The 26,911-nt window shown below is 40.1% G+C and overlaps 1 protein-coding gene across 1 annotated transcript in view; it reads left to right on the top strand.

The window, feature by feature from the left end:
• YWHAE (tyrosine 3-monooxygenase/tryptophan 5-monooxygenase activation protein epsilon) overlaps positions 1 to 26,638 on the top strand; it is a 53,521-nt gene extending 26,883 nt beyond the window's left edge. The window contains exons 2-6 of the mRNA XM_032428489.1: positions 13,662 to 13,861; positions 18,017 to 18,123; positions 18,781 to 18,987; positions 20,882 to 21,018; positions 25,694 to 26,638. Of these exons, the coding sequence (XP_032284380.1) occupies positions 13,662 to 13,861; positions 18,017 to 18,123; positions 18,781 to 18,987; positions 20,882 to 21,018; positions 25,694 to 25,746 (704 nt within the window). The 3' untranslated portion in view covers positions 25,747 to 26,638. The remainder of the gene's footprint in view (positions 1 to 13,661; positions 13,862 to 18,016; positions 18,124 to 18,780; positions 18,988 to 20,881; positions 21,019 to 25,693) is intronic.
• The last annotated feature ends 273 nt before the right edge of the window (positions 26,639 to 26,911 follow it).

Here is a 26,911-nt window from a genome sequence, read left to right as displayed (position 1 = left end):
AGTGTTCTAGGACTTAAGAATTTGTTTCTTTGAGCACTTGGAAAGTTAGTTGAATGGAGTGGTTAAGAGTTCAGGCATTTAGGTTAGATTGTCTGGGTTCGAATTCTGGTTTTACAGCTTACTAGCTGTGTGGCTTGACAAGGCAAGTTATTCAGCTTTAAATTTTTTTTGTCTTTGAAGTCAGGATTATGTTTTGTAACAGCTGGCAATGTTTTATCTATGTTGGGAGTGATTATGGTTACGACCCTGGATGCTTCTTGAGTACAAGGTACATTAATTCTGTCAGCCAGTACAGTGCCTGCTCGTTTTCCCATGACTGATTCTGAACAGTTTGCTTCCATCCTGACCCTGGGTCTCATTAGGAACTGTAGAATTAGGCTTTGTGGTAACTTGTAGTCAGTCTAATAGGTGGAAACACACCCCCTTGCAGATTTGTACTTTATAAGATTATAAGACTCTTGAATCTCAACAGAGACTTGCTTTACCAGCTGTCAGGGACAGTCTTGGGAGAATGCTGTTTACTGGGATGTTGATGTAGAAATACTATTGGCATGGGAGTATCTGTCCTGCTAGGCATTGGCATTAAGCTTTTTGGAGATAATTATTCTGGAGGGTTAACTTGGTGGAAAAAGATGTGTTTTAAATGGGAACAGACCACGTTTTAATGTATTAAGCTTGTGTCTCTTGTCGTTGCAAGCATTTATTGCATCTGTTCTTAGAAAATCAGAGGATCCTGGGGCGCCTGGATGGGTGGCTCAGTTGGTTGAGCGTCCCGACTCTTGGTTTTGGCTCAGGTCAGATCTCAGGGTCCTGAGATGGAGCCCCATGGCGGGCACCTCGCTCAGTGGGAGTCTGCTTGAGATCCTCTTCCTCTGCCCCTCCCCCTGCTTGCATATGTGCTCCCTCTCTCTAAAAAATAAATAAATCTTAAAAAAATAAAAGCAAAGGATCCTGTCAATCATACTTTTAATGGAAAAAAAAGAGCAAGATCCCCATTCAGATGAATTCAAATAAATATTCAAATTTGAGGTAATATGATTAAATCACAGTACAGCTCTGGAGTCAGATTGTCTGGGTTTGTAATCTACTGAATTTGTGATTTTGAACAAGTTTAACCTCCATATTTTTCAGTTTCCTCATAAAATGGGGATAATACTGCTACCTACTTCAAAGGTTTATTGAGAAGGTTAAATGCGTTAATTCATGCAAAGTATTTGGAACAGTGCCTGGCATGATGTGTTTTATTTGTGAATGAGTTTATTGAATGAATATATTTACACAAATACTTCAAAGAGCAAAACCAAGAACCAAAGCTAAATTAAGGTCAGGATGAAAAATAATGGGACTCTCCTTCTGGTAGGATAGTCCAGTAATGAATAGAGGCAAGCTGGTTTAATGTAATGGATGTCTAACTAGGCTGTTACACAGTAAAGGGGAAATGACCTGGAACCAAACAGGCTTATTATTATTAGTATGTTTGATTAAGATGCCTTTTCAGTTGTGGATATTACAAATTTCAGAGTTTTTGTAACTGGTGATTTTCATTCAGGTACCCATTGTCCCCAAACTAATTGGAAGTCCCCAAAATTTTATTGCCCAGACATTATGTACCAAACTGCCTGTGCATCCACGTTGTAGTCATTGACTCTCCATTCGCTAGTTCATTAGTTATGATCATACCTGTTGCAAACCGATTTGACAGCCATCCTCCATCCCAGAAATGCTTAGATCACATTGATAAAATAGTTGTTGCAAAGATTTTATGAGGGGTGCCTGGATGGTTCAGTCAGTTAAGCGTCTGCCTTTGGCTCAGGTCATGATCCCAGGGTCCTGGGATCGAGCCCCACATTGGGCTCCTTACTCAGTGGGGAGCCTGCTTCTCCCTCTGCCTGCTGCTCCCCCTGCTTGTGCTCTCTCTCTCTCTCTGTGTCAAATAAATAAATAAAATCTTTAAGAAAAGATTTTATGAAATACTAGTTATGTTGAGAATTTTATGTGAATATAATTGTGTTAATTCTCTGCTGATGGTGGTTTTGAGGGTATGCCCAGTTTTGGGTAAATCTGAGCTTTCACATAAAGTTTTGGGATACATTATAGTTAGGATCATGTTTCTGTTGCTGATGTTAAAAGGGTAAGGATGACACCAAGGTTCTCCTGAGAGCTTCATTAGAGACATAATTTGTGCAAATTGGTACAAAGCATTGGTATAGAACTCCTAGGGGCTAGTAGGAAGTGCTTTCCTTTTCTGACTAATGCTACTACTCTCTCCCTTAATCTACTACCTTCAGGAATGGAGAAATTCCTGAAGATGAGGGGCTAAGAGGAGTAGGGTTTTAAAAGTTAAAGTAAATAACTCCTGGAATGCCTGGATGGCTCATTTGGTTAAGCATCAGCCTCTTGATTTTGACTCAGGTCATGATCTTGGGGTCATGAGATAGAGTCCTACGTCAGGTTCCATGCTGGGAGTGGAGTGGAGCCTGCATAAGATTCTCGCTCCCCACCCCCCGCACTCCTCTTCATAAATAAATAAATTAATAAACAGAGGTAAATAACTTCTACAACTCAGTAATAAAAATGCAAATAAGCCAGTTAAAAGGTTGGCAAACCAGGGTGCCTGGGTGGCTCAGTTGGTTGAGTGTGTGACTCTTGGTTTTGGTTCAGGTCATGATCTCAGGGTCCTGGGATCCTCCCACATCCAGCTCCGTGGGGAGTCTGCTTGTGATTCTCTCTCTCCCTCTGCCCCTCCCCCCCTTGTGTGCACACCCGCTCTCTCAAATAATTAAATTTAAAAAGGCAAAACATCTGAATATTTTTCAAAGAATACACAAATGGCCAATACACACATGAAAAGATGCTCAACATCATTAGCCATCGAAGAAATAAAAATCATGATCTATACAACTTTACATGCACTAAGGTGATTTTTTTTTTTAAAGATTTTATTTAGGGGCGCCTGGGTGGCTCAGTCATTAGGTGTCTGCCTTCGGCTCAGGTCATGATCCCAGGGTCCTGGGATCTAGCCCCGCATTGGGCTCCCTGCTCCGTGGGAAGCCTGTTCTCCCTCTCCCACTCCTCCTGCTTGCGTTCCCTCTCTCACTGTGTCTCTCTTTGTCAAAAAAATAAAATCTTTTTTTTTTTTTTTTTTTTTTTTAAAGATTTTATTTATTTATTTGAGACAGAGAGAATGAGATAGAGAGAGAGAGCATGAGAGGGGGGAGCGGGAGAGGGAGAAGCAGACTCCCCGCCGAGCAGGGAGCCCGATGCGGGACTCGATCCCGGGACTCCAGGATCATGACCCGAGCCGAAGGCAGTTGCTTAACCAACTGAGCCACCCAGGCGCCCCAAAAAATAAAATCTTTAAAAAAAAAATATTTATTTATTTGAGCGAGCGTGAGAGAGCACAAGTAGTGGGAGCCAGCAGAGGGAGAGGGAGAGGGAAAAGCAGGCTCCCTGCTGAGCAGGGACCCAGTGCGGGGCTTGATCCCAGGATCCTGAGATCATGACCTGAGCCCAAGGCCGACACTTAACCCACTGAGCCACCCAGGCGCGCCCCCCCTTCTAAGAAACTAGCAAATATTGGTGAGAGTATGGGGAAATTAGAATCTTCCTATATTGTTGGTAGGAATGTAAAAATAGTGCATGCCTCGAGAAAAAGAGTTTGGCAGTTCCTTCTTCAAAACGTTACTATGCCAGGGGAGGGGGTGGGGGGATGAGTTAGCCTGGTGATGGGTATTAAAGAGGGCACGTTCTGCATGGAGCACTGGGTGTTACACGCAAACAATGAATCATGGAACACTACATCAAAAACTAAGGATGTAATGTATGGTGATTAACATAACGTAATAAAAAAAACGTTATTATGCCTGCAGTTTCACTCCTAGGTATATATGCAAGAGACCTGAAAGCATACTTACATAAATTTATGTTCATAGCAGCATTATTCATAATAGCCAGAAAGTGAAAATTCACCTCAAATGTCCATTAACTATAAATGTATAAATAAAATGTGGTATATCCATGTAGTATATGAAGTATATGGTTAGGTGCTGCGCTCTGGGTGAACCTAGAGAAATGCTAAGGGAAAGAAGCCAGTTACAAGACAACATGTTACAGGCATACTTGGTGATATTGAGGGTTTGGTTCCGGACTACCGGAATAAAGTGAACATTGCAATAAAGCGAGTCAGATGAATTTTTTGGTTTGCCAGTGCCTGTAAAAGTTATCTTTACAATATACTGTAGTCTATTAAGTATGCGTGTCATGTCTAAAAAAAATTACATACCTTAATTAAAAATACTTTATTGCTAAAAAATGCTAACTGTATCTGAGTTTTCAGTGAGTCATCTTTTGCTGGTGGAAGGTATTGCCTCTCTGTTGATGGCTGCTGACTGATAAGGGTGGTGGTTGCTGAAGGTAAGGGCAGGTGTGCCAACAAATGAAGTTTTTCTGCATCGATTGACTTCTTTTCAGGAGCAGTTTCTCTATAGTATGGGATGCTGTTTGATGGCATTTTACACATGGTAGAATTTCTTTCAAAATTGGGAGTCGAGCTTCTTAAACCCTGCCGCTGCTTTATTAACTAAGTCTAAGTAAATTCATCTCAAGATACCATTTTCTTAGTTCCATTCATAAGAAGCAACCTAATTTACTTGTTTTATCATGAGATCGAAGCAATTGAGTCAACCTTCAGGTCCACTTTATTTTGTTACTTTTTTTTTTTTTTGAGGTACAGCTTACAATGTTAACTTTAGTTTCAGGTTTACAACATAGTGATTCAATGACTATGCATTATGCTGTGCTCACCACAAGTATAGTTACCATCTGTCACCATACAACACTTGTTTTTATTTTTTAAGATATTTATTGGGGCGCCTGGGTGGCTCAGTCGGTTGGGCATATGCCTTCGGCTCAGGTCATGATATCAGGGATTGAGTCCTGCATTGGGCTCCTTCCTCTGCAGAGAGCCTGCTCCTCCCTCTGCCTGCCACTTCCCCTGCTTGTGCTCTCTCTCTCTCTGATACATACATAAAAGAAATCTTAAAAAAAAAAAAAAGATTTTATTTATTTGAGGGAGAGAGCACACACGAGCTCAAGAGTGCTCGCTCAGTTGGGCGGGGGCAGACAGAGAAGCAGACTCTCTGCTGGGCAGGGAGCCTGATGCGGGGCTTGATCCCAGGACCCTGGAATCATGACCTGAGCCGAAGGCAGACGCTTAACCAGCTGAGCCACCCAGGTGCCCCACCATACATTATTAGAGCACCACTGACTATATTCCCTATGTTGTACCTTTCACCCCTGTGACTTATTCATTCCATAACTGGAAGCCCGTACCTCCCATTCCCCTTCACCATTTTGCCCATCCCTCTACCTCCCTTTCCTCTGACGACCACCAGTTTGTTCTCTGTATTTATGGGTCTGTTTCTGCTTTTTTGTTTGTTCACTCATTTATTTTGTTTGTTAGATTTCATATATAGGTGAAACCATATGGTTGTCTTTCTCGATCTTATTTCACTTAGCACAATACCCTTTATGTCCATTCATGTTGTTGCAAATGACAATATCTCATTCTTTTTTATGGCTGAGTAATACTCCATTATAGGGATATGTGTGTGTGTGTGTGTGTGTGTGTGTGTGCGTTTATACACACGTATCTTCTTTATCCATCTACCGATGGGACACTTAAGTTGCTTCTCTGTCTTGGTGGTTGTAAATAATACTGCGATAAACAGAGGTGCATATATCTTTTCAAATTAGTGTTTTCATTTTCTTTGAGTAAATACTCAGTAGTGGAATTATTGGATCATATGGTATTTTTGTTTTTAATTTTTTGAGGAATCTCCGTACTGTTTTTCCACAGTGGCTACACCAGTTTACCTTCCCCCCAAAGGTGCGTTAGGGTTCTTTTTTCTCCACATGCTTACCAACACTTCTTTCTTTCTTTTTTTTTAAGATTTTATTTACTTGACAGAGACACAGGGAGAGAGGGAACACAAGCAGGGGGAGTGGGAGAGAGAGAAGCAGGTTTCCCATGGAGCAGGGAGCTCGATGCGGGGCTTGATCCTAGTACCCTGGGATCATGACCTGAGCCGAAGGCAGACGCTCAAGAACTGAGCCACCCAGGTGCCCTATTTCTTGTCTTTTTGATACTAGTGATTCTGACAGGTGATATATCTCATTTTGGTTTTGATTAGGTCCACTTTTTAAGAGTTTATTTATGTAATGTCTACACCCCACATGGGTCTCAAACTCATGACCCGAGATCAAGAGCCTCATGCTATACTGACTGAGCCAGTCAGGTGCCCCAGGTTAGGTCCACTTCTAATTCTTGTTCTTTTGCTATTTCTACCACATCTGAAGTTAACTTCCTTCACTGAAGTCTAGAACCCCCTCAGAGTCATCCATGAGGATTGGAATCAACTTCTTCCAAACTCCTGTTAATGCTGATATATTGACCTCCTCCCATCAGTCATGAGTGTTTTTAACGGCATCAAGAATGATGATTCCTTTCCAGAAGCTTTTCAGTTTATTTTACCTGGATCCATCAGAGGAATGACTATGACAGCTGTAGCCTTACAAAATTCTTTCCTCCCCTCCCTCCCTCCCTCCCCTTCCTTAGTAAGCTCTACACCCAACGTGGGGCTTGAACACATGACCCCAAGATCAAGAGTTGCGTGCTCTACTGACTGAGCCAGTCAGGCACCCCTCAAATGTATTTCTTAAATAATATTTAAAGTTGAAATTACTCCTTGATCTTTGGAATGCAGAATGGATGTTGTGTTAGCAGGCATGTGAAAACATTAATCTTGTCCAGCTCCATCAGAGCTCTTGGGTGACCAGGTGCATTGTCATTGAGCAGTAATATTTTGAAAGGAATCTTTTTCTGAGCAGTATGTCTCAACAGTGGGCTTAAAAAACTCAGTAAACCAGGGTGCCTGGGTGGCTTAGTCGGTTAAGCCGACTGACTCTTGGTTTAGTCTCCGGTCATGATCTCACAGTTACTGGATTGAGCCCCATGTTGGGCTCCCCACTTGGTAGGGAGTCTGCTTGGGATTCCCTCTCTCCCTCTGCCCCTCCCCCCCAATAAATAAATCTTAAAAAACACTCAGTAAACCATGTGCTGTCATCCAGATGTGCTGTCATCCAGGCTTTGTTCCCTTAAACAGTACAGGGAGAGTAGATTTAGCCTACTTGTTTTTTCTTGTTTTTAATATATATATATATTTTTAAGATTTCTGTTTATTTGACAGACACAGCAAGAGAGGGAACACAAGCAGGGGGAGTGGGGAGGGAGAAGCAGGCTTCCCGCGGAGCAGGGAGCCGGATGGTGGGGCTCAATCCCAGGACCCTGGGGCCATGACCTGAGCCGAAGGCAGACGCCCAACGACTGAGCCACCCAGGCGCCTCTTAAGATTGTAATTTTAAGTAATCTCTACATCCAGCGTGGGGCTCGAACTCACAACCCTGAGATCAAGAGTTGCATACTCTACAGACTGAACCAGCCAGACACTGGATTTAGCATAATTCTTTTTTTTTTTTTTAAGATTTTATTTATTTATTTGAGAGAGAGAGAGCCCAAGAGGAGGTAGGGTCAGAGGGAGAAGCAGACTCCCTGCTGAGCAGGGAGCCCGACGTTGGACTCGATCCCAGTACTCCAGGATCATGACCTGAGCTGAAGGCAGTCGCTTAACCAACTGAGCTACCCAGGCACCCTGGATTTAGTATAATTCTTAAGGGCCTAGGATTTTCAGAATGGTCAATGAGCATTGGCTTCAACTTAAATTCACCAGCTGCATTAGCTCCTATCTAACAAGAGTCAGCCTGTCCTTTGAAATTGTGAAGCCAGGCTTTGGCTTCTCTTTGGCTGTGAAAGTCTTAGATAAGGCTGTTTCCTCTACACTGAGAATCTTTTGTTTAGTGTAACCACCTTCGTTAATGATGTTAGCTAGATCTTTTGAATAACTTGTTGTAGCTTCTACATGCTTGACCTTGTTATGGAGATGACTTCTTCCCTTAAACCTCATGAACCAAACCAACCTCTGCTGTCCTGCAACTTTTCTTCTGCAGCTTCCTCACCTCTCTCAACCTTCATATAATAGAAGAAAGTTAGGGCCTTGCTCTGGATTAGGTTTGGCTTAAGGGAATGTTGTGGCTTGTGTGATCTTCTATCCAGACCACTAAAACTTCCTCCGAAACTATCACTGATAGGGCTGTTTTGCTTCTATTCCTATGTTAACTGGTAAAGCACTTTTCATTTCCTTCAAGAACCTTTACTTTGTATTCACAACTTGGAAGATTGTTTGGCGTAAGAGGCCTAGCTTTTGGCTTGTCTCAGCTTTCAGCATGCCTTCCTTACTAAGCTTAATCATTGCTAGCTTTTGATTTATAGTGAGAGATGTGTGACTCTTTCTTTCACTTGACTTAGGGGCCATTTTAGGGTTATTAATTGACCTTATTTCAGTATTGTAGTGTCTCAGAGAATAGGGAGGCCTGAGGAGAGGGGGGGAGAGATGGTGGAGGGTGGGGAGACATGACATGGCACTGAATGGCAGGCAGGTCAGTGGAACCGTCAGAACACATTTGTCGATTAAGTTTGCCATCTTATGGGTGTGGTTTGTGGTGCCCCAGAACGATTAGAATAGTAACATCAGAGATAACTGGTCACAGATCACCATAATAAATATAATAATGAAAAAGTTTGAAATATTGAGAGAATTATTGTGACAGAGAAACATGAACAAATGCTGTTGGAAATCAGATACCGATAGACTTCCTTCACACAGGGTTGCCACAAACGTTCAGTTTGTAAAAAAAAAAAAAAAAAACAAAAACAATTCTGTGAAGCATAATAAAACAAGGTATTTCTGTATATGGTTCCATTTATATGGAATATCCAGAATGGTAAATCCATAGAGATTAAAGTAGGTGGTTACTAGAGTTGAGGGAATTGGGGGTAGGTGGGAAGTGACTGCTAATGGGTATGGAGCGTTTCTTTTTCAAGTGATGAAAATATTCTAAAATTGGTTGTGGTAATGGTTGTACAACTTTGCGAATATACTAAAACTACCACTAAATTGTACATTTTAAATGGGTGAATTGTATATGTGAATGATCAATAAAGCTGTTACTTACTAAAACTGGACAACTGCTGCTTCTGTAGTTGTACCATGGTCTGTCTTGCCTTGTTTTTGGCTTTCTAAATGAAGAGAATGTTATATTTAATTGAATCTGGGATAGAATATCATTGAGTGCTTTAAATATATTTTTCCCCTTTCTTCCCCCCTTACTGTAAAAATATTGTTGAAATGTTGAGAAATTTTGGGGCGCCTGGGTGGCTCAGTCATGAAGCGTCTGCCTTCGCCTCAGGTCATGATCCCAAGGTCCTGGGATCGAGCCCCACATTGGGCTCCCTGCTCTGCGGGGAGCCTGCTTCTGCCGCTCCGCCTGTTTGTGCTAGCTCTGTCAAATAAATAAACCTCTTTAAAAAATGTTGAAAAATTTTAAAGCATAGAAAAGTGAAGGAAATGTAAATTATTATTTTGGAATAGTACCCAGAGACATACTTTTAAATTTTTGGTGTGGTATTAGATATTTGTGTATAGTTTTTTTCATATATAATGTTGCAGAGTCCTACAGTTTAAAAGGATTAATGGTCTTTTTGGTGTAGCTAGGTTACTTTTTAAATTGCTTTGTTGGGGCCAATTTAGAAAAGCGAATTACTGGTTCACTTCTGAGGCATGTTTAATTTGTTAGTTTTTGGAAAAAAAACAAAAACAGAAAAAACTAGTATGCAAGTGAGCTTGAAATTACCCTCTGACTCCACTGCCCCTGAATTTACCTTTTTTTCCCATGACTGTACTTCTTTTTTTTTTTAAAGATTTTATTTGACAGAGAGCACAAGCAGGTGGAATAGCAGAGAGAGGGAGAAGCAGGCTCCCCGCTGAGCAAGGAGCCCGATGTGGGGCTCGATCCCAGGACCCCAGGATCATGACCTGAGCTGAAGGCAGTTGCTTAACCAACTGAGCCACCGAGGTGCCCCTTCATGACTATAATTTAAAAAAGATGTTTCAAATGAATGCCAGGCTTCCACAAATGAATTAATGGTCTTACTACTGTACTTCCTAATACATTTTTTTTTTTTTAGAGATTATTTATTTGACAGCGAGAGAGGGAACACAAACGGGGGCAGTGGGAGAGGGAGAAGCAGGCCTCCTGCTGAGCAGGGAGCCCGACGCGGGGCTCGATCCCAGGACCCTGAGATCATAACCTGAGCCGAAGGCAGACGCTTAGTGATTGAGCCACCCAGGTGCCCCCTAATATTTTTCTCTAATGTTCCAGAATTACATTTTAGAAATCTGCCTTATTAAAGTATTTGGATACGATAAAATCTCTTTTACGTGTACAGTTGACAAGTCTTTAACAACATGGGTTTGAACTGTGTCAGTCCACTTACATGGCAGATTTTTCGGATTTTTTTTTTCCCCAGTAAATACATTTTTTCTCTTACAATTTCTTTATAACATTTTCTTTCCTTTAGCTTGCTTTATTGCAGAATGCAGTATATAATGCATATAATACACAGAAATATGTGTTAATTATCAGCAAGACTTCTCGTCAACAGTAGACTATTAGTAAAGTTTTTGGGGAGTCAAAAGATATACTTGGATTTCTGACTGTGACTGCTTGGTGGGTCTGCCCCCTCTGCTCTCCTGTGTTATTCAAGGATTAAGCTGTACATTTCAGTGTTTCGATAAATCTATTCAGTGTTTTGATAAATCTATTCAGTTGTATAACCACCACAGTAGAACAACTCTTACTCCCCAAATTTCCTTTGCACACAAGCTCTCCTCACTTCACCCCCATACTTTGGTAACCACTTTGTTATCTTTATAGTTTTGCATTTTCTAGAACTTAAAATGAATTAGACAGTTTTTTTTTTTTTTTGGTCTTTTTTCAATTAGCATGATTTTGTACATCCATGTTGTTACTCATATCCATGGTTTATTTTTTGTTCTTGAATAGTATTCCATTGTGTACATGGACTTTGGGGTTGTTTTCATCTTCTCTATTTTGAATAAAGTTGCTGTGAATGAACATTTTTGTAAAAAGTCTTTGTGAAGATATGTTTTCATTTCTCTTGGGTAATACCTAGTAGTGTAATTGCTGAGTCTTAAGGTGTTCTAACTGTATAAGAACTACCAAACTGTTTTCCAAAGACCTTACCATCTTAATGTTTCTATTAATTTCCTGATATTCCTGAAAGGATAATGTTTTTAAACGTATTTCCCTGGGATTACACATAATTTAGCTATTAAGCAGTGTTTCATAAAGTTAACATCTGCATCGTACCTTAAGGTATTCCTTATGTTTAGTGTTAATGTAAGCTAAGGGTGCTTGTTAAAATGCAGATTCTTGGGTCTTAGGACCAAAGATTCTGAATCAGTGAAATTGGAGAGCTATGCATATGGTAATATGGCGTTTAGTCTTTTCTAAAGGCATAGTTTTCATTAATATATTTATTAGGTTAGTGTTCATTGAGCTGTTTTTGGTTCTTCCTCTGCATTCACATGCGTTGTTCTATTTTTTTAAAGATTTATTTATTTATTAGAGTAGAGAGAGAGCATGTACGCAGTGGGAAGGGGCAGAGGGAGAGGCCGCGATCTCACAACCCTGAGATCAGGACCTGAGCCGAAATCAAGTCAGACGCTTAACTGAGCCGCCCAGGTGCCCCTTGTTTTAAGTAGGCTCCTTACCCAGTGTGGGGCTTGAACTCATGGCCCTGAAATCAAGACCTGAGCTGAGATCAAGAGTCAGATGCTTAACTGACTGAGCCACCTAGGGGCCCCTCATGTGCATTGTGTTACCTATTTTTTCCTTTACTTGGGGATCTCCTAAGATTTATCTGGGCCCCTTTCTTTGGTCGCCACCTAGTGGTAACAAATAGGAACCATTAGAAGTTTTGCTAGTTAATTGAATTCATATGAGGTGGACAATGTCCTAAAGGAGGAAGGATGGAAACATCCAAAGATAAGTTTGGTTTGTGTTTGTGATTAACTAGATGCTCAGATGTTATGTTTGCTATATGAATGTTCTTTCCTCCCATGACTTTGAAATACAGTTTATTTGTATTTACTTGGGAAATAATTTATTTGTAAGAAAATATATTTTAGAGCCTATAACTTTTTTTTTTAAGATTTATTTTAGAGAGTGGTGGGGCGGGGGTGAGGGGCAGGAGGAGAGGGAAAGAGAAACACAAGCAGACTCCCTGCTGAGCGCAGGGCTTGGCCCTTCCACCCTGAGATCACAACCTGAACGGAAACCAAGAGTCGGACACTGAACCGACTGCACCACCCCTGGCGCCCCTAGAGCCTATAACTTTTTAATTTTTATCTAAACTGCCAGCTCAATTATTTGTACTAGGAAATGGGCAGGTGTCTCCCTAGTTCCCTTTTTATTTTTTAAATATATATATATTTTAAGATTTTATTTATTTGACAGAGAACACAGCAAGAGAGAGAACACAAGCAGAGGGAACACAAGCAGGGGGAGTGGGAGAGGGAGAAGCAGGCTTCCCACTGAGCAGGGAGCCTGATGCGGGGCTTGATCCCAGAACTCTGGGATCATGACCTGAGCCGAAGGCAGACACTTAATGACTGAGCCACCCAGGCGCCCCTTTTAAAGATTTTTTATTTGTTCATTGGAGACACAGAGCACGAGCAGGGGGAGAGGCAGAGGGAGAAGCAGGCTCTCCACTGAGCCAGGAGCCGGACGTGGGGCTCGATTCCAGGCCGATGCTCAACCATCTGAGCCACCCAGGCGCCCCCCCCCCTTTTTTAAAGATTTTATTTATTTGACAGAGTGAGAGAGCACAAGCAGGGGGAGCAGAAGGAGAGGAAGAAGCAGGCTCCCTGCAGGGAGCCCTATGTGGGGCTCCATCCCAGGACCATGGGATCATGACCTGAGCGGGAGGCAGACGCTTAACCATCTAAGCCACCCAGGTGCCCTCTCCAGTTCCCTTATTTAATGAGTTAGATCCTTCCAAACCATGCTGTGAATTACAGTTTTGAATTATATGAAGTTTTGATTCTATACGTCTTTTATTACAGATTCTCTTGTTCTTGGCTTTTAGTTTACTTTCTTTTACATGTTTTTAGTTTTTTTACTCAGTTTTTTAAAATTTTAAAAATTTCATTTATTTGTTTGAGAGAAGGGGCAGGGAGAAGAGAGGAGAACCCCAGTGCGGGGCTCGGTCCCAGGACCCCAGGATCATGACCCGAGCCAAAGGCAGATGCCCAACTGAGTTACCTAGGCACCTCTCCTAGTTTCGATGATTGTATTTTTGTTAAAATTCTTGCCTTTTTGGGTGCCTGGGTGGCTCAGTCGTTAAGCGTCTGCCTTCGGCTCAGGTCACGATCCCAGAGTCCTGGGATCGAGTCCCACATCGGGCTCCCTGCTCGGCGGGAAGCCTGCTTCTCCCTCTCCCACTCCCCCTGCTTGTGTTCCCTCTCTCGCTGTCTCTCTCTCTGTCAAATAAATAAATAAAATCTTTAAAAAAAAAATTCTTGCCTTTTTATACTAGCTTGACAGAAAAAAAGACCTATTGTGAAGGGATATTGTATAACAAAACTTACTCTGTAAGGTCTGATTTTACTTTTCCCTTACAGAAATGGTGGAATCAATGAAGAAAGTAGCAGGGATGGATGTGGAGTTGACAGTTGAAGAAAGAAACCTCCTATCTGTTGCATATAAAAATGTGATTGGAGCCAGAAGAGCTTCCTGGAGAATAATCAGCAGCATTGAACAGAAAGAAGAAAACAAGGGAGGAGAAGACAAACTAAAAATGATTCGGGAATATCGGCAAATGGTGAGATTATCATATCCTACACATCTTTAAAGAAAGATGCCTTCTTGGCATCTGGTTTTGGATATTTTATTTTAAAGTTTTATTAATTTAATCTCTATACCCAGTGTGGGGCTTGAACTCATGACCCCATGATCAGGAGTGGCATGCTCTTTCTGGCTAAGCCAGCCAGGTGCCCCAGGTTTTGGACATCTCTTTTAAGATTGATTGATTCATTGATTTGAAAGCGAGAGCGCGCGAGTAGGGGGAGGGGCAGAGAGGAAGGGAGAAGCAGGCTCACCACTGAGCAGGGAGCCTGACGTGGGGCTCCATCCCAGGACCCTGGGATCATGACCGGAGCTGATGGCAGGTGCTTAACTGACTGAGCTACCTTGGTGCCCCGGTTTTGGACGTTTTATTTTATTTTTATTTTTTAATTTTTTTAAAGATTTATTTGGCAGAGAGAGACCGCAAGAGAGGGAACACAAGCAGGGGGAGTGGGAGAGGGAGAAGCAGGCCTCCTGCTGAGCAGGGAGCCTGATGCAGGGCTCAATCCCAGGACCCTGGGATCATGACCTGAGCCGAAGGCAGACGCTTAATGGCTGAGCCACCCAGGCGCCCCAGGTTTTGGACATTTTAGATCACAGCCTAGTACGCATGTGTTGTATACGTGTGTAATAACATTTTATATTTTAATGGATTTGCATTTTTTACTTACCTGGATTAGGGAATATAGTCTATACAATATTTCAGGAAAGAGATGAAGAATTTTTCTCTGGAAGCTGCAGAGGGCGTTCAGTTTTGAACACCACACAAGTAGAGAAATAATTTAATCTTTATTTTTGTTGAGTTAGCTGCAAAATGCTTCATTGAGTGACTTGAAATTACCATTCAGGAGAATTTAGCAAGTGTTTTTGTACTTCTTAAGAACCACACAGGGGCGCTTGGGTGGCTCAGTTGTTAGGCATCTGCCTTCGGCTCGGGTCATGATCCCAGGGTCCTGGGATCGAGCCCCACATCGAGCTCCCTGCTCAGCGGGAAGCCTCCTTCTCCCTCTCCCACCCCCTGCTTGTGTTCCCTCTCTGGCTGTGTGTCTCTCTGTGAAATAAATAAAGTCTTTACCAGAAAACAACAACAACAACAACAACACACAATTTGCTAGGTGCTGTGGTGTGAAGATGAGACAAATAATGTTACTATGCTTATGGAGGCTCAGTCTAGTCATTGTTTTTTTTTTTAATTTCTTATTGTTATGTTAATCACCATACATCATTAGTTTTTGATGTAGTGTTCCATGATTCATTGTTTTCATCTAACACCCAGTGCTCCATGCAGAACGTGCCCTCCTTAATACCCATCACCAGGCTAACCCATCCCCCCACCCCCCTCCCCTCTAGAACCCTCAGTTTGTTTTTCAGAGTCCATCGTCTCTCATGGTTCGTCTCCCCTCCGATTTCCCCCCCTTCATTCTTCTCCTCCTGCTACATTCTTCTTCTTCTTCTTTTTTTTTTTTTAACATATAGTGTATTATTTGTTTCAGAGGTACAGATCTGTGATTCAACAGTCTTGCACTGTTTTTTTTTTTTAATAGAATAGAAAATGTTAGAGGGCATTGGACGTTTCATGAAGTTACTGTTTCAGATATTACATTTGTTTATATAAATACATGTAATTTTTCTTACCGTGAGTTTTTGTGAAAAAAGTACAGTAGCTATTGATCTAGTCAGTGGTTTTCAACTAGAGGTGATTTTGCTCTTCAGAGAACATTTGGCAATCTTTGAAGACATTCTTGGCTGTCACAACTTGGTGGGTGCTACTGGCATCCAGTGGGTAGAGACAGGGATGCTGCTTGCTGTATATCCCCTTGGGCATAGGACAGCACCACAGAGCAAAGAATTATCTGGCCCAGAATGTCAATAGGACTACTGCAGAAACTGATCCTGGTGAAAGAGGCACATATATACATGTTTAGAATACAGCGAGGGAAATTTACAGGAAGACTCCCGAAGTAGCCCGGGGAATGAAATTGGTAGGAAGAAGGAAAACAGACTACCTTTTTTTTTTTTTTAAGATTTTATTTATTTATTTGACAGAGAGAGACACAGCGAGAGAGGGAACACAAGCAGGGGGAGTGGGAGAGGGAGAAGCAGGCTTCCTGTCAAGCAGGAAGCCCGATGTGGGACTCGATCCCAGGACCCTGGGATCATGACCTGAGCCGAAGGCAGACGCTTAACGACTGAGCCACCCAGGCGCCCCCCCCCTTTTTTTTTTAAGGATTCTATTTATTTGTGAGAGAGAGAGAGCACAAGCAGAGGGAGAAGCAGGGTCCCCGCCAAGCTAGGAGTCTGATGCGCGGGACTCGATCCCAGCATCCTGGGATCGTGACCTGAGCTGAAGGCAGAACACTTAACCGACTGAGCCACCCAGGCATCCCCAGAAACTACATTTATTAATCATCTCTACCTCTGTTGGACACCATTTTGAATGGGGAGATATTTTTTATAAAGTACATATAATTGTGCAAGGTAGGGTATTTAAATGACTCTGTAAAGAATAGGTTATTGTTTTACTTTATAGATGGGAAAACTAAGGTTCTGAGTGATTGATTAACATACCTGGGGTCACAAAGAAGGATATCAGTGTGTCCATTAACCTCAAATATGTTGGAACAAGAATATGGATTGTCAGTAGAAAAGTTTGGTGTCTCAGCAGGATGATGAAATGAGAAAGTTAAAAGTGCTGAAGAGAGAGAAGTCTCTGTGCTAAATTGTGGCATATGGACTAAGTAGGGAAGGAAGCAAAGAGAGGGACTGATAAATTGGGGAAAGATGAAAGATTCAAGAGGCTGGGTGTCTTGATGTGTCCCTAAGTAGGAATAACAGGAATAAAGGAAGTAAAAAATGAAGTTACAGTCCAGTAGTAAAATAGTAGAATTTAAGACTTGGATAAAGCAACAGAGTTAGGGATATTGACAAAAAAGGTCATGGAGTTGAGATCAAGGAACTGTGTTGAAAGGAACATGGGTGTAATACCTTGGTGTGATACCAGGTATTAGAGGGATAGGCTATGAATATGGATGAAAGACCTATAGAGATCCACTGATGACAGATTCTTAGAAATTAGAACATGGAGGATGAGCTTCCAAAGAGGAGCTGTTTGGAGTAATAGCCAGTTATACTGAGTCGGTGGGGAGCTAGGAGAATTCAGAAGTTGTCTTGGTCCTCTAGTAATTGCCACTTGAAAAGACACAAGGGAGGTAGTTTTTTCAGGAAAGATCAGGATGAGATTATAGAAGAGAGAAGAGGGGAATTCTTTACAATGGAAAGAAGGTTCCGGACGGCATAAGAAGAACTTGGAAAGGTCAGTAGTGTCACCATGAATTAATAGAAAACAGAGAACAAGATAATGTATGTGTATTCGGTGGTGGTATGCATTTTTAGTGTACAGATTTTTGGTGCTAATAACGGACTATGGATCTCAGCCACTAAAGTGATTGGCTGTTGAGCATAGTAGTGGTTAGAAATACGGGCATTGGAGGCAGACTGTGCCTGGGTTTGAATTTTTATTCCATCCCTTGTAAACTGTGACCTTAGGCTTTACAGCCTGTCTGGGTTCAAATCCTGGATCTCCCTTTTGAAGTTCTTTAAGTTGTTGATTTTTGGCCAGATACCATAATCTTTGCTTCCCCATGTAAATGGAGACATAGTTTCTACCTCATTAAATATGCTAATTAGTATAAATGTGCAGCATTTAGTAAGTAGTAATTAGTGTTACTCTCAGTTCTGTAGCTGAATCATGAGGTTGTTGGTTTGTTTGTTTTTGTTTTGTTTTGTTTTAAGATTTTATTTTTAAGTAATCTCTACACCCAGTGTGGGGCTTGAACTCAGCTGTGCGATCAAGAGTCACATGCTCCACCAGCTGAGCCAGCCAGGTGCCCCTGTGTGGTGGTGGTGGTGGTGGTGGTGGTTTTTTTAAAGCACTAAACTAACAGCATGTAGAAGGAAGATAATTACTATAACCTGGAGACAACTTTTCTCTGCTTTTTTATCAAGAGTGGGGAAGAAGGTTTGGAGAGAGATGTTATGTTTACTGTGGCTCTCTTCCTCAAAACTAGAGGGAGAATGTGTCAATTTATGTAATTTCTTAGACTTAAACAATTTTTGACTTCTTTTTTTTCAGGTTGAGACTGAGCTAAAGTTAATCTGTTGTGACATTCTGGATGTACTGGACAAACACCTCATTCCAGCAGCTAACACTGGCGAGTCCAAGGTTTTCTATTATAAAATGTAGGTTCTATACTAGAAGGGAAAATGTCAGATTAAATGTTGGCCCCCTAGAATTACTTTTTCTGTGTAGGTGTTCAGCTTTCATTGAAAGAATAGTTGTTTAATGTTAGAAGGATAGTTACATGGGAGGAAGGATTTTTAAAACTTAATTTTTGAGTGCTCATTTGTGTATTCACTGCTAATGAACAATTATTGTTGCATTTAAGGTGGTCAGACTGTTTATTTGTAAGAGTACTAGATTTTAGCTATTTGCATTTGTTTTTGTGTGGAGTTACCCACCAGCTGTAGCAATGTATTACAGAGTTCAATTTTAACATTTTATGTACAAGTTTTATTTCACAATTAACAAACTGTCATGCCGTTTTTTTGGAACCACCTTTTTATGTTTGATTGTAGCCAGTGATACATTTGTTGATTTTTGAGGCTTTCCAGTTAATTTCTCTAGGATTTTGCTTATTTGGTATTCTGAACTCTGAGGAGAAAAACTGAATAGTCCGTCTTTGCTGAAAGAGACTTTGTGAAATTATTGAAGTATCCATGTTAATTATTAAATATATTTTTGTCACATATTTCATTTTATAGACTATAAAATTTCGACAGTTTACTTTCATTTAAAAAGTTATTTTTCCTAATTCTATTTGTTTTGTTTTGTTTTAGGAAAGGGGACTACCACAGGTATCTGGCTGAATTTGCCACAGGAAATGACAGGAAGGAGGCTGCAGAGAACAGCCTAGTGGCTTATAAAGCTGCTAGTGATATTGCAATGACAGAACTTCCACCAACGCATCCAATTCGCTTAGGTCTTGCTCTCAACTTTTCCGTATTCTACTATGAAATTCTTAATTCCCCCGACCGTGCCTGCAGGTAAGTCATGGAAGAGAAACAAAAGCTCTCACTGTGAAAGTGGAAAAAAGTTACAAAAGAGAATTGTTTTGTTTCCTGGGATTGCCTTTGCAGCCTTGGCCATGTAACAGAGAATTCTTTTGGCTCTTAATGAAACTGTTTGGATGATTTTAAGACCAACCCTATCTCAGCTCACTAGGATAGCAGTTTTGGATTATGTTGATGGGGAAAATTTTTGTTGGTAGGTTGAATTTTTAACTTTATAGTGGGAGAGTGGAATTATAATAGAATTTTTTTTATATTAGCTTTTAGTCTTTGTAGGCATGTTAATATAGTTATGCTCTTAGTGTACATATTTTCTATTTTATTATGAGTCGTTCTCCATCTTTGTATGTTGGTTCCATTTTTTTTTTTTTTTTAAGATTTTATTTATATATTTGACAGAGACAGAGACAGCGAGAGCAGGAACACAAGCAGGGGGAGTGGGAGAGGGAGAAGCAGGCTTCCCGCTGAGCAGGGAGCCCGATGTGGGACGCGATCCCAGGACTCTGGGATCATGACCTGAGCCGAAGGCAGACGCCTAACAACTGAGCCACCCAGGCGCCCCCATTTTTTTTATTTTTATTTTTTAAAGATTTTATTTATTTATTTGACAGAACATAAGTAGGGGGAGCAGCAGAGGGAGAGGGAGAAGCAGGCTCCCCAGTGAGCAGGGACCCCCGATGTGGGGCTCGATCCTAGGATCCTGGGATCATGACCCGAGCCGAAGGCAGATGCTTAACTGACTGATCCACCCAGGCACCCCTATGCATTTGCTTTAATTTTTAGTGTTCCATTCATGCTCTTCTCCTACCCTTTAAGATGAGTTCATATTTGACTTCCTAATTTGCTCGTTCTCTAGGGTTTAAGTACTTTCTCCAGAGTAGCACTTCATACTTGTTTTATAATAGTTTTATGTATCAGTCCTCTATTCTTACATGTTCATTGTGGACTGGGAGTGTTTCTTCTGTTTCTTCACTAGTGTCCCGCATCACTTGGTGTACATCATACAGCGTACCCAGTAAATGTTGATTTTGTTTCTTTTAAATTCTAGCAAATGGCTTATATATCACATTTCTGTGAGTTCTATATTGCCTTTTTGTTTTTGTTTTTTTTTTGCTTTTGTTAACATTAAATTCTTTGGAATTAAACTGAGCTGTCCAACATTTCATCTTTTTACATTAAAATTTTAAATAAGTCAGCTGTTGACTAGAACTTCGTAATACTTTTATTATGCATATATTTTGGTGGTGGTTCAGGTTAGAGTTTGGTCTGTGTATTCTGTTTACTGATATGCTTGTCAAAAGCCTAGTAAGAAATGGTGCTCTGGGGTGCCTGGCTGGCTCAGTTGGTAGAACATGTGACTCTTGATCTTGAGGTCAGGAGTTTGAGCTCCACATTGGGGGGAATGTTTGTTTTTCTTAAAAAGAAGTACTCCAAAAATTTGCCTCCAAATTTGCTAGATACAAAATTAAATAGAAAGTTAATTTTCATCACTTACATCTGTTTTTTCTTTATTTCGGTATTTAAAACCCAAGATACTCAGTGTCACTATTACGTACTGTAGGATAACTGAAGAAAAAGTTTTTTGTTTTTTTTTTTTTTTTAAAGATTTTATTTATTTATTTGACAGAGAGAGAGACAGCGAGAGAGGGAACACAAGCAGGGGGAGTGGGAGAGGGAGAAGCAGGCTTCCCGCCGAGCAGGGAGCCCGATGCGGGGCTCGATCCCAGGACCCTGGGATCATGACCTGAGCCGAAGGCAGACGCTTAACGACTGAGCCACCCAGGCGCCCCTGAAGAAAAAGATTGATTTCTAAAATGTCATTTCTGTTTTTGGGCTTATTTTTGTAATATATTTATGTAAATACTTTTAGGTTGGCAAAAGCAGCTTTTGATGACGCAATTGCAGAACTGGATACGCTGAGTGAAGAAAGCTATAAGGACTCTACACTTATCATGCAGTTGTTACGTGATAATCTGACACTATGGACTTCAGACATGCAGGGTGATGGTAAGGAAACTCCGAAGTTAAATGCATCTCTTTCAGTTGTTGGGTCTTTTTACTCTTAGGAATTTCTTGGTATTTCTTCACATTAAGCTACAGTTTAGACTCAGCCTATCCTCCAAACTATCAAATTTTAATTATTGCCTTTATAACAAATGATCTCAAAGTACAGTTTTCGTTTGGGGCTATACGATTATGTATAAAAGACTTGTTTGGAAAGGGGGATCTTTTTTTAATATTCGAAGCTTTAAAAGTTTTGTCTCTAATGTTAGCTAAACTTAGTTTGCTTCTCTCACTGTTTTGGAAGATGGAGGCTCAGGAAGCAGCTCATTTTATCTTTCTCCGATTCAATTTTAGGGATCTAAGTAATTGTATTTGAATGTCATGATCACTGCTTGGCTGACTAGTATCCTCAGGTTAAAACTAGTTGGTGTCAGTAAATATGAATCATCTTCTCTGGAAATCTTTATCTAAAGAAGGAACTTGTTTGTCTCTGGATTTTATAGAGCAAATGGAATGTCCTGCTCTTAGTCCTTATTTAAGAGGTCTGGTGTAGTCTCTGTTTTTGTTGTTGTTTGTTTTTAGTTATAAATAGTATTTTACAAAGCTTAGTCTTGTGATGGGGAGTTAATATTTATCCTCTAAATGCCCAGATTTGCATAATTGTTGATTTTAAAGGAGATTTTAGTCTGCTTATTCCAAAGAATCTTTTTTATCCATGATAGATCATTGAAGGGTGGGTGGGGGGAGGTGGAGGGCACAGAGTGCAAAAACTAGAGTGATGTGATCATTTTATGAGCTAGCTTTACAGTTGGTGGTGGTGGTATGGGAAGTGGAAACAAAAAGTTTGTCAATTTTAGTTGCAGATCCTTTAAGAGTATATTACCCAAATTGAATCATATGTTGTATTGCTTGAGGCTGGCTGTGTCTGTTGGTTAAGCCAGCATGCTGGACTGTCTTTGGAAGCGTTCCACTTCTTAAATGTACCTCTGAAAATGGGTTTTCCGGGCTTGTATGTTGTGTTTCCTTACTCTGGAAGGATAGAGTCAGATCGTAGACTTCTTAGGTACTAAAGTGAGAATTAGGTGACTCATTTAAAGCCAGCTAGCTTTATGAAATATTTAGATATTTGACTAAGGTTGGTTTGAGATATGTGGCACATGTGACCTACTTGCACACTTACCCAACAAAGCCAGATGGAGCCACATACTACTTTCCAACACAGCACTTCAGGCAACCGCTGCCAGTCTGGGGGATTCAAAACCAACCATCTCTGAACTAATGACTTGAGGTTCCTTCCAGCTTTAACATTCTGTTGTATTCTAAACAATAACTACTCAGAAGAATGGCCAAACAGCTCTGGACTCTTCACAGTCACCCTCAGAGAAGACTAATAACTCTCCCTGTTTGAGGGGATAAAAGGAAAACATGTGGAGAGTTTGGTAAGCGGTATTGACCTAAGTAAGGTATATACCCCTCTGACCTCTGGGGGCATTTTTCTGAGGGTGAAAATAACAAGGTCACCTGGGTTGAAACATTGCTTTTTTTAGACATTTCATGCCAACTTTTATAACTAAGCTTGCTAGATTATAAAATTAAATGGAAATAAAGTATATTTTCTAATGTTTTATTTATCACTGGTAACCAATAATTGATTAATCAGAGTAAACTATATGTCATTCTGTTTTTACATAGAACCAAAGATAATTCTTTTTCTTGGTAATCAAACATTTTATGAAATAGATTGCCTTCTACAATAGGGTATTTTCTTGAAACTACTTTACATAGTTGCAAAGGTTCTTTGTACAGAGATTTTTTTTTTTTTTTTAAGATTTTATCTATTTTTCAGAGAGAGAGAGATAGGGAGAGCAGGAACACAAGCAGGGGGAGAGTGGGAGAGGGAGTAGGAGGCTCCCCGCCAAGGAGGGAGCCCGATGTGCGGGGCTCAGTCCCAGGACCCCCCGGGATCATGACCTGAGCCGAAGGCAGATGCCCAACCGACTGAGCCACCCAGGCGCCCCTGTACAGAGATGTTTTATTACATTTCAGCATAGATTTCTCTTTAATCCTAAAAGAGTTTTATTTAAATATAGTAAAATCCACTTGATTCATAGTTCTTACGACTTTGTAACTCGGACCACTGATTAAATTTGGTTGAAACAGACTAATTTTTATTTAAGAGCTTTTTGATAAAATATTTGAAATTATGAAACATACGTTTAACAGTGAAAAATTCAAGTAGTCTCGACATTTTAGTAAGATTAACAAATTATCTGAATTTACAAATTGTTGTGGTACTAGTAATTTATTCGCTATTTTCCTAAAAGGTATAGTATTACATATACTATATGGAAATTGGTTTTTATTACATTAGTTTTATTAATTTGGTTTTTGTGTCTTAGAATCTCTGCAAAATTGCAGCCATGAAATTGGCAGCTTCCCAGGATGTTGGATTTAGTTGAGCATTATTTAGATAGTTTTCTTTTTAATTTTATTATGAAAAATGGTGTAAAAAAACACTTGAATTAAAGGTTTCTAAAGGAAGAAATGTGTATGTGATTCCCGAGCTTTTACTGAGATGTTTTTTTAACTGCAAAATATGTTTACTTCTGTGTTGGAACATCTTTATAAACATTACCACTATTTCTCATCAAGTGATTTCAGTCCTTTTCTCTTAACCTATGTTCAGAGGACCGTTTCATACACAAGTCCATAGAAAGGAAATGTGTGTTCTCTGCCTGTTCCCTTCTTCCCCCCCAAATCAGGAAACAGTGGGCAAAGAAATACATATCCAAAGAAACCTTTTTTTCCCCCTTCTGTATACCTTTTAAGAGGATATTATTTCATCCTTTTAAAGGTAAGAGGAACAGATACTTTGTAGAGTGAACTTTATACAAAGTTAAAAAGACCCAAATCTGACTCCCCTAAATCATTGATGTTTTCTTTTGTCCTGCTCTCTGGGTTTATTTTTCTTGTAATGTTGCTTTCATGTGATTGTTCTCCCTCCCTTTCTCCTTGCAATATAGATTCGTAAAGGAAAATCCAACTCTTCCTTTCCTAAAAACTCTACTTTGTAAGTCATTATCATGGCACAGCAAATTCTGCTTTTTAGTTTTGGTTCTTCACTAATCATGCCTGCATATATCATCATCCTTTTGCTTACAAAACTGCCTGTTCTACATTCTAGGATGTGAAACCTTCTAAGACATTTATGATCTGCTACCCCTGTCTACCTCTGGTTGGGTGTGACTCATCTGACAATATTCTATGCCAAAGTTACTTGGAACTTTTGGCAAATCTAATGGTTGCTTATAAATGAATTAGAGTGTGCTCTGTTAACCATATTTTGTGGCAGTGTATTGCTGTTAAAAATGAGCGTGAATGTTACTATCATTTCCTAAGTTCGAATACATTTTTTTGGGAACCATTGGGTGGTGCATCATTTCTTTCCTCAGTAAATGGTTTTTTGTCTTTCTTTGCATGTCTTTTTCTATATATATGAGTCAAAAATTTTTATGTACCTTAAGTACTTTTTAAGAGTCACATTTCAATATCAAACATTTTTGTCAGAGAAGAAATTAAAATGTCTAAAACTATATTTACCTAATCCTTGTTGCTGTAACTGCATTGTTTATCATATCAAGGTCTTTCAGACTGTTTAAAAAGCACTCCTCTGGGTTAAATGCTTTATGTTGGTATGCAGCCAGTCTTAGTGTCATTTGTCCATCCTAATTAACAAGCAATATGAATGGATGGATTGTCTGAACCGCAATGATTGTTGGATTAGTTAATTGATACTTATTTTGATTCAAAGTATTAACTACATAGGAATTGTAGTGATTTGTTAGAGCACAAAACAATGTAACTTTTACCTGTTTCATTATTATTTAGCAAAAGCCTGCATGCTTTCTGTATTATGGCTGACTTATTTAATGCTTATTAATAGGTAGATGATTCTCCAGTGAATAAGCTGGCTTTCTGTTGCATGTCATAGTGCAGTTGAAACTCCTCAGGCCAATCATCATGTTTTAAGGGAAGAGAAAAATGGCATGAGAGAACTGGTCCAAATGCCCTTCTTTAATAACCTCAGCGGTCTGGTTTACTTTGAGCATGCCGTTTCACTCTGGAGTAAGAAATTTGGTTTATGGTTTGGTGTGACTGGCTAAGATACAAAATGTAAACTCGTTTAAAAAAAGCAGAACCCTCCCTCTAAAACTATAGAACTTCTTTGGAGCATTTTACTGCTCAGTTTTCTACTGAAGCATTTCACATGGAGCTTGTTGGGTAGATTTTACCAAAAAAAAACTAAGTACCCTTGATTCTTGAAGAGGTGAGGTTATTGAGAAAGTATTTTGGCCCAAGATATACATGAAAGCTTGAAAATCATTTAGTAATATGGTTACGTTGGCTGTCTACTTTTAAGAGCTTATTTAGCATAAAAATAGTTTTACTGTGCATCAGTTTTTTTCATCCTGATTATTGACCATTCAGGACCTTGATCCAGCAGCAGTTCTTGGCTTAGGCATCTCGGGTGTCAAGGAGGATAGAAGTCCTTTGGCTGTCTGTGTTTAATACCATTTGTAGCAAATATAAGGAGTCTATGCTTGGAATGATACCTTTCTTTGTTACCACAGAGTCTAATTTAGTCAGTATAAAATAATTAACTCATTCTTCTTTGCAGGTGAAGAGCAGAATAAAGAAGCGCTGCAGGATGTGGAAGATGAAAATCAGTGAGACATAAAAGCCAACAAGAGAAACCATCTCTGACCACCCCATTCCTTCCCATCCCGCTCCCATTGGAAATTCCCCCATTGTCACTGAGAACCACCAAATCTGACTTTTACATTTGGTCTCAGAATTTAGGTTCCTGCCCTGTTGGTTTTTTTTTTTTTTTAAACAGTTTTCAAAAGTTCTTAAAGGCAAGAGTGAATTTCTGTGGATTTTACTGGTCCCAGCTTTTAGGTTCTTTAAGACACTAACAGGACTGCATAGAGGCTTTTTCAGCATTACTGTATTGTCTCCTGCCAGATGTGGCAAGATCACCATTAGAAATGGAAATTACATTCGAAAGCCATTAAATTTCTAGGTGATGCAAGCATCTAAGAGAGAGGTTAATCACACTATAGAGGCATTGTGGTATCATTTTTCCTTTTTCTAATTGTTTAAATCGAATTTTATACCAATGTTTAAAATTAATTGGGTGTTAGCTTGAAGTGGTTAAAGATTGCTTGGAGAGTTGTTGTAATGGTTTTGCTGTAAAAAGTGTTTCAAACTCTGCTGAAATGTTGCTGAAAAGCATGGTGCTGGTAACAGTTCAACAATCCGTGGCTGCTCATTCTTGCCTACTTTTACTCTCCCTCTAAAGCAGGTTAGCATTGAAGGTGGTATGGAAAAGCCTGCATGCGTGTTCAATTCTTTGTTTCTTCTCCTTCCCTTTCCCCCTGGGCCCCCCCCCCCCCTTCGCTCGCTCAACCTCTTTTGTTCAGTATGTGTAACTTGAAGCTAATTTGTACTACTGGATATCTGACTGGAGCCACAGATACAGAATCTGTATTGTTCTTACTGAAACACAGCATGGAATTAACATTAAACTTAAATAAAACAAACCTAAATTAAAAATGCCAAATATTATTGCGCCTCCATCCTTTATCTTTCTAAAATAAACTCTAGTCCAAACACATTGACAGTATTGTTTGCCTGAATGTGGAAAGATTCCTCCCCTTCTTCCACAAGTCACTTGTGTTTCCCAAAGATGATGCGTATTTTTAGAAAAAAAAACTTTCTCTACCTGTAACCTGGTTGTTGAAGAACACCCAAGTCAATTCATTCCTATCCTATCTTCTCAACCAGGTAGCAGCACGGTATTTATTTTAATCATTAAAGTACAAACTCATACTTA

The sequence above is a fragment of the Phoca vitulina genome, unplaced genomic scaffold (assembly GCF_004348235.1).
Source record: "Phoca vitulina isolate PV1807 unplaced genomic scaffold, GSC_HSeal_1.0 scaffold40, whole genome shotgun sequence".
Lineage (NCBI taxonomy): Eukaryota > Metazoa > Chordata > Mammalia > Carnivora > Phocidae > Phoca > Phoca vitulina.
Note: the sequence above shows the minus strand (reverse complement) of the source record. Positions and strands in the feature narration are given on the sequence as shown.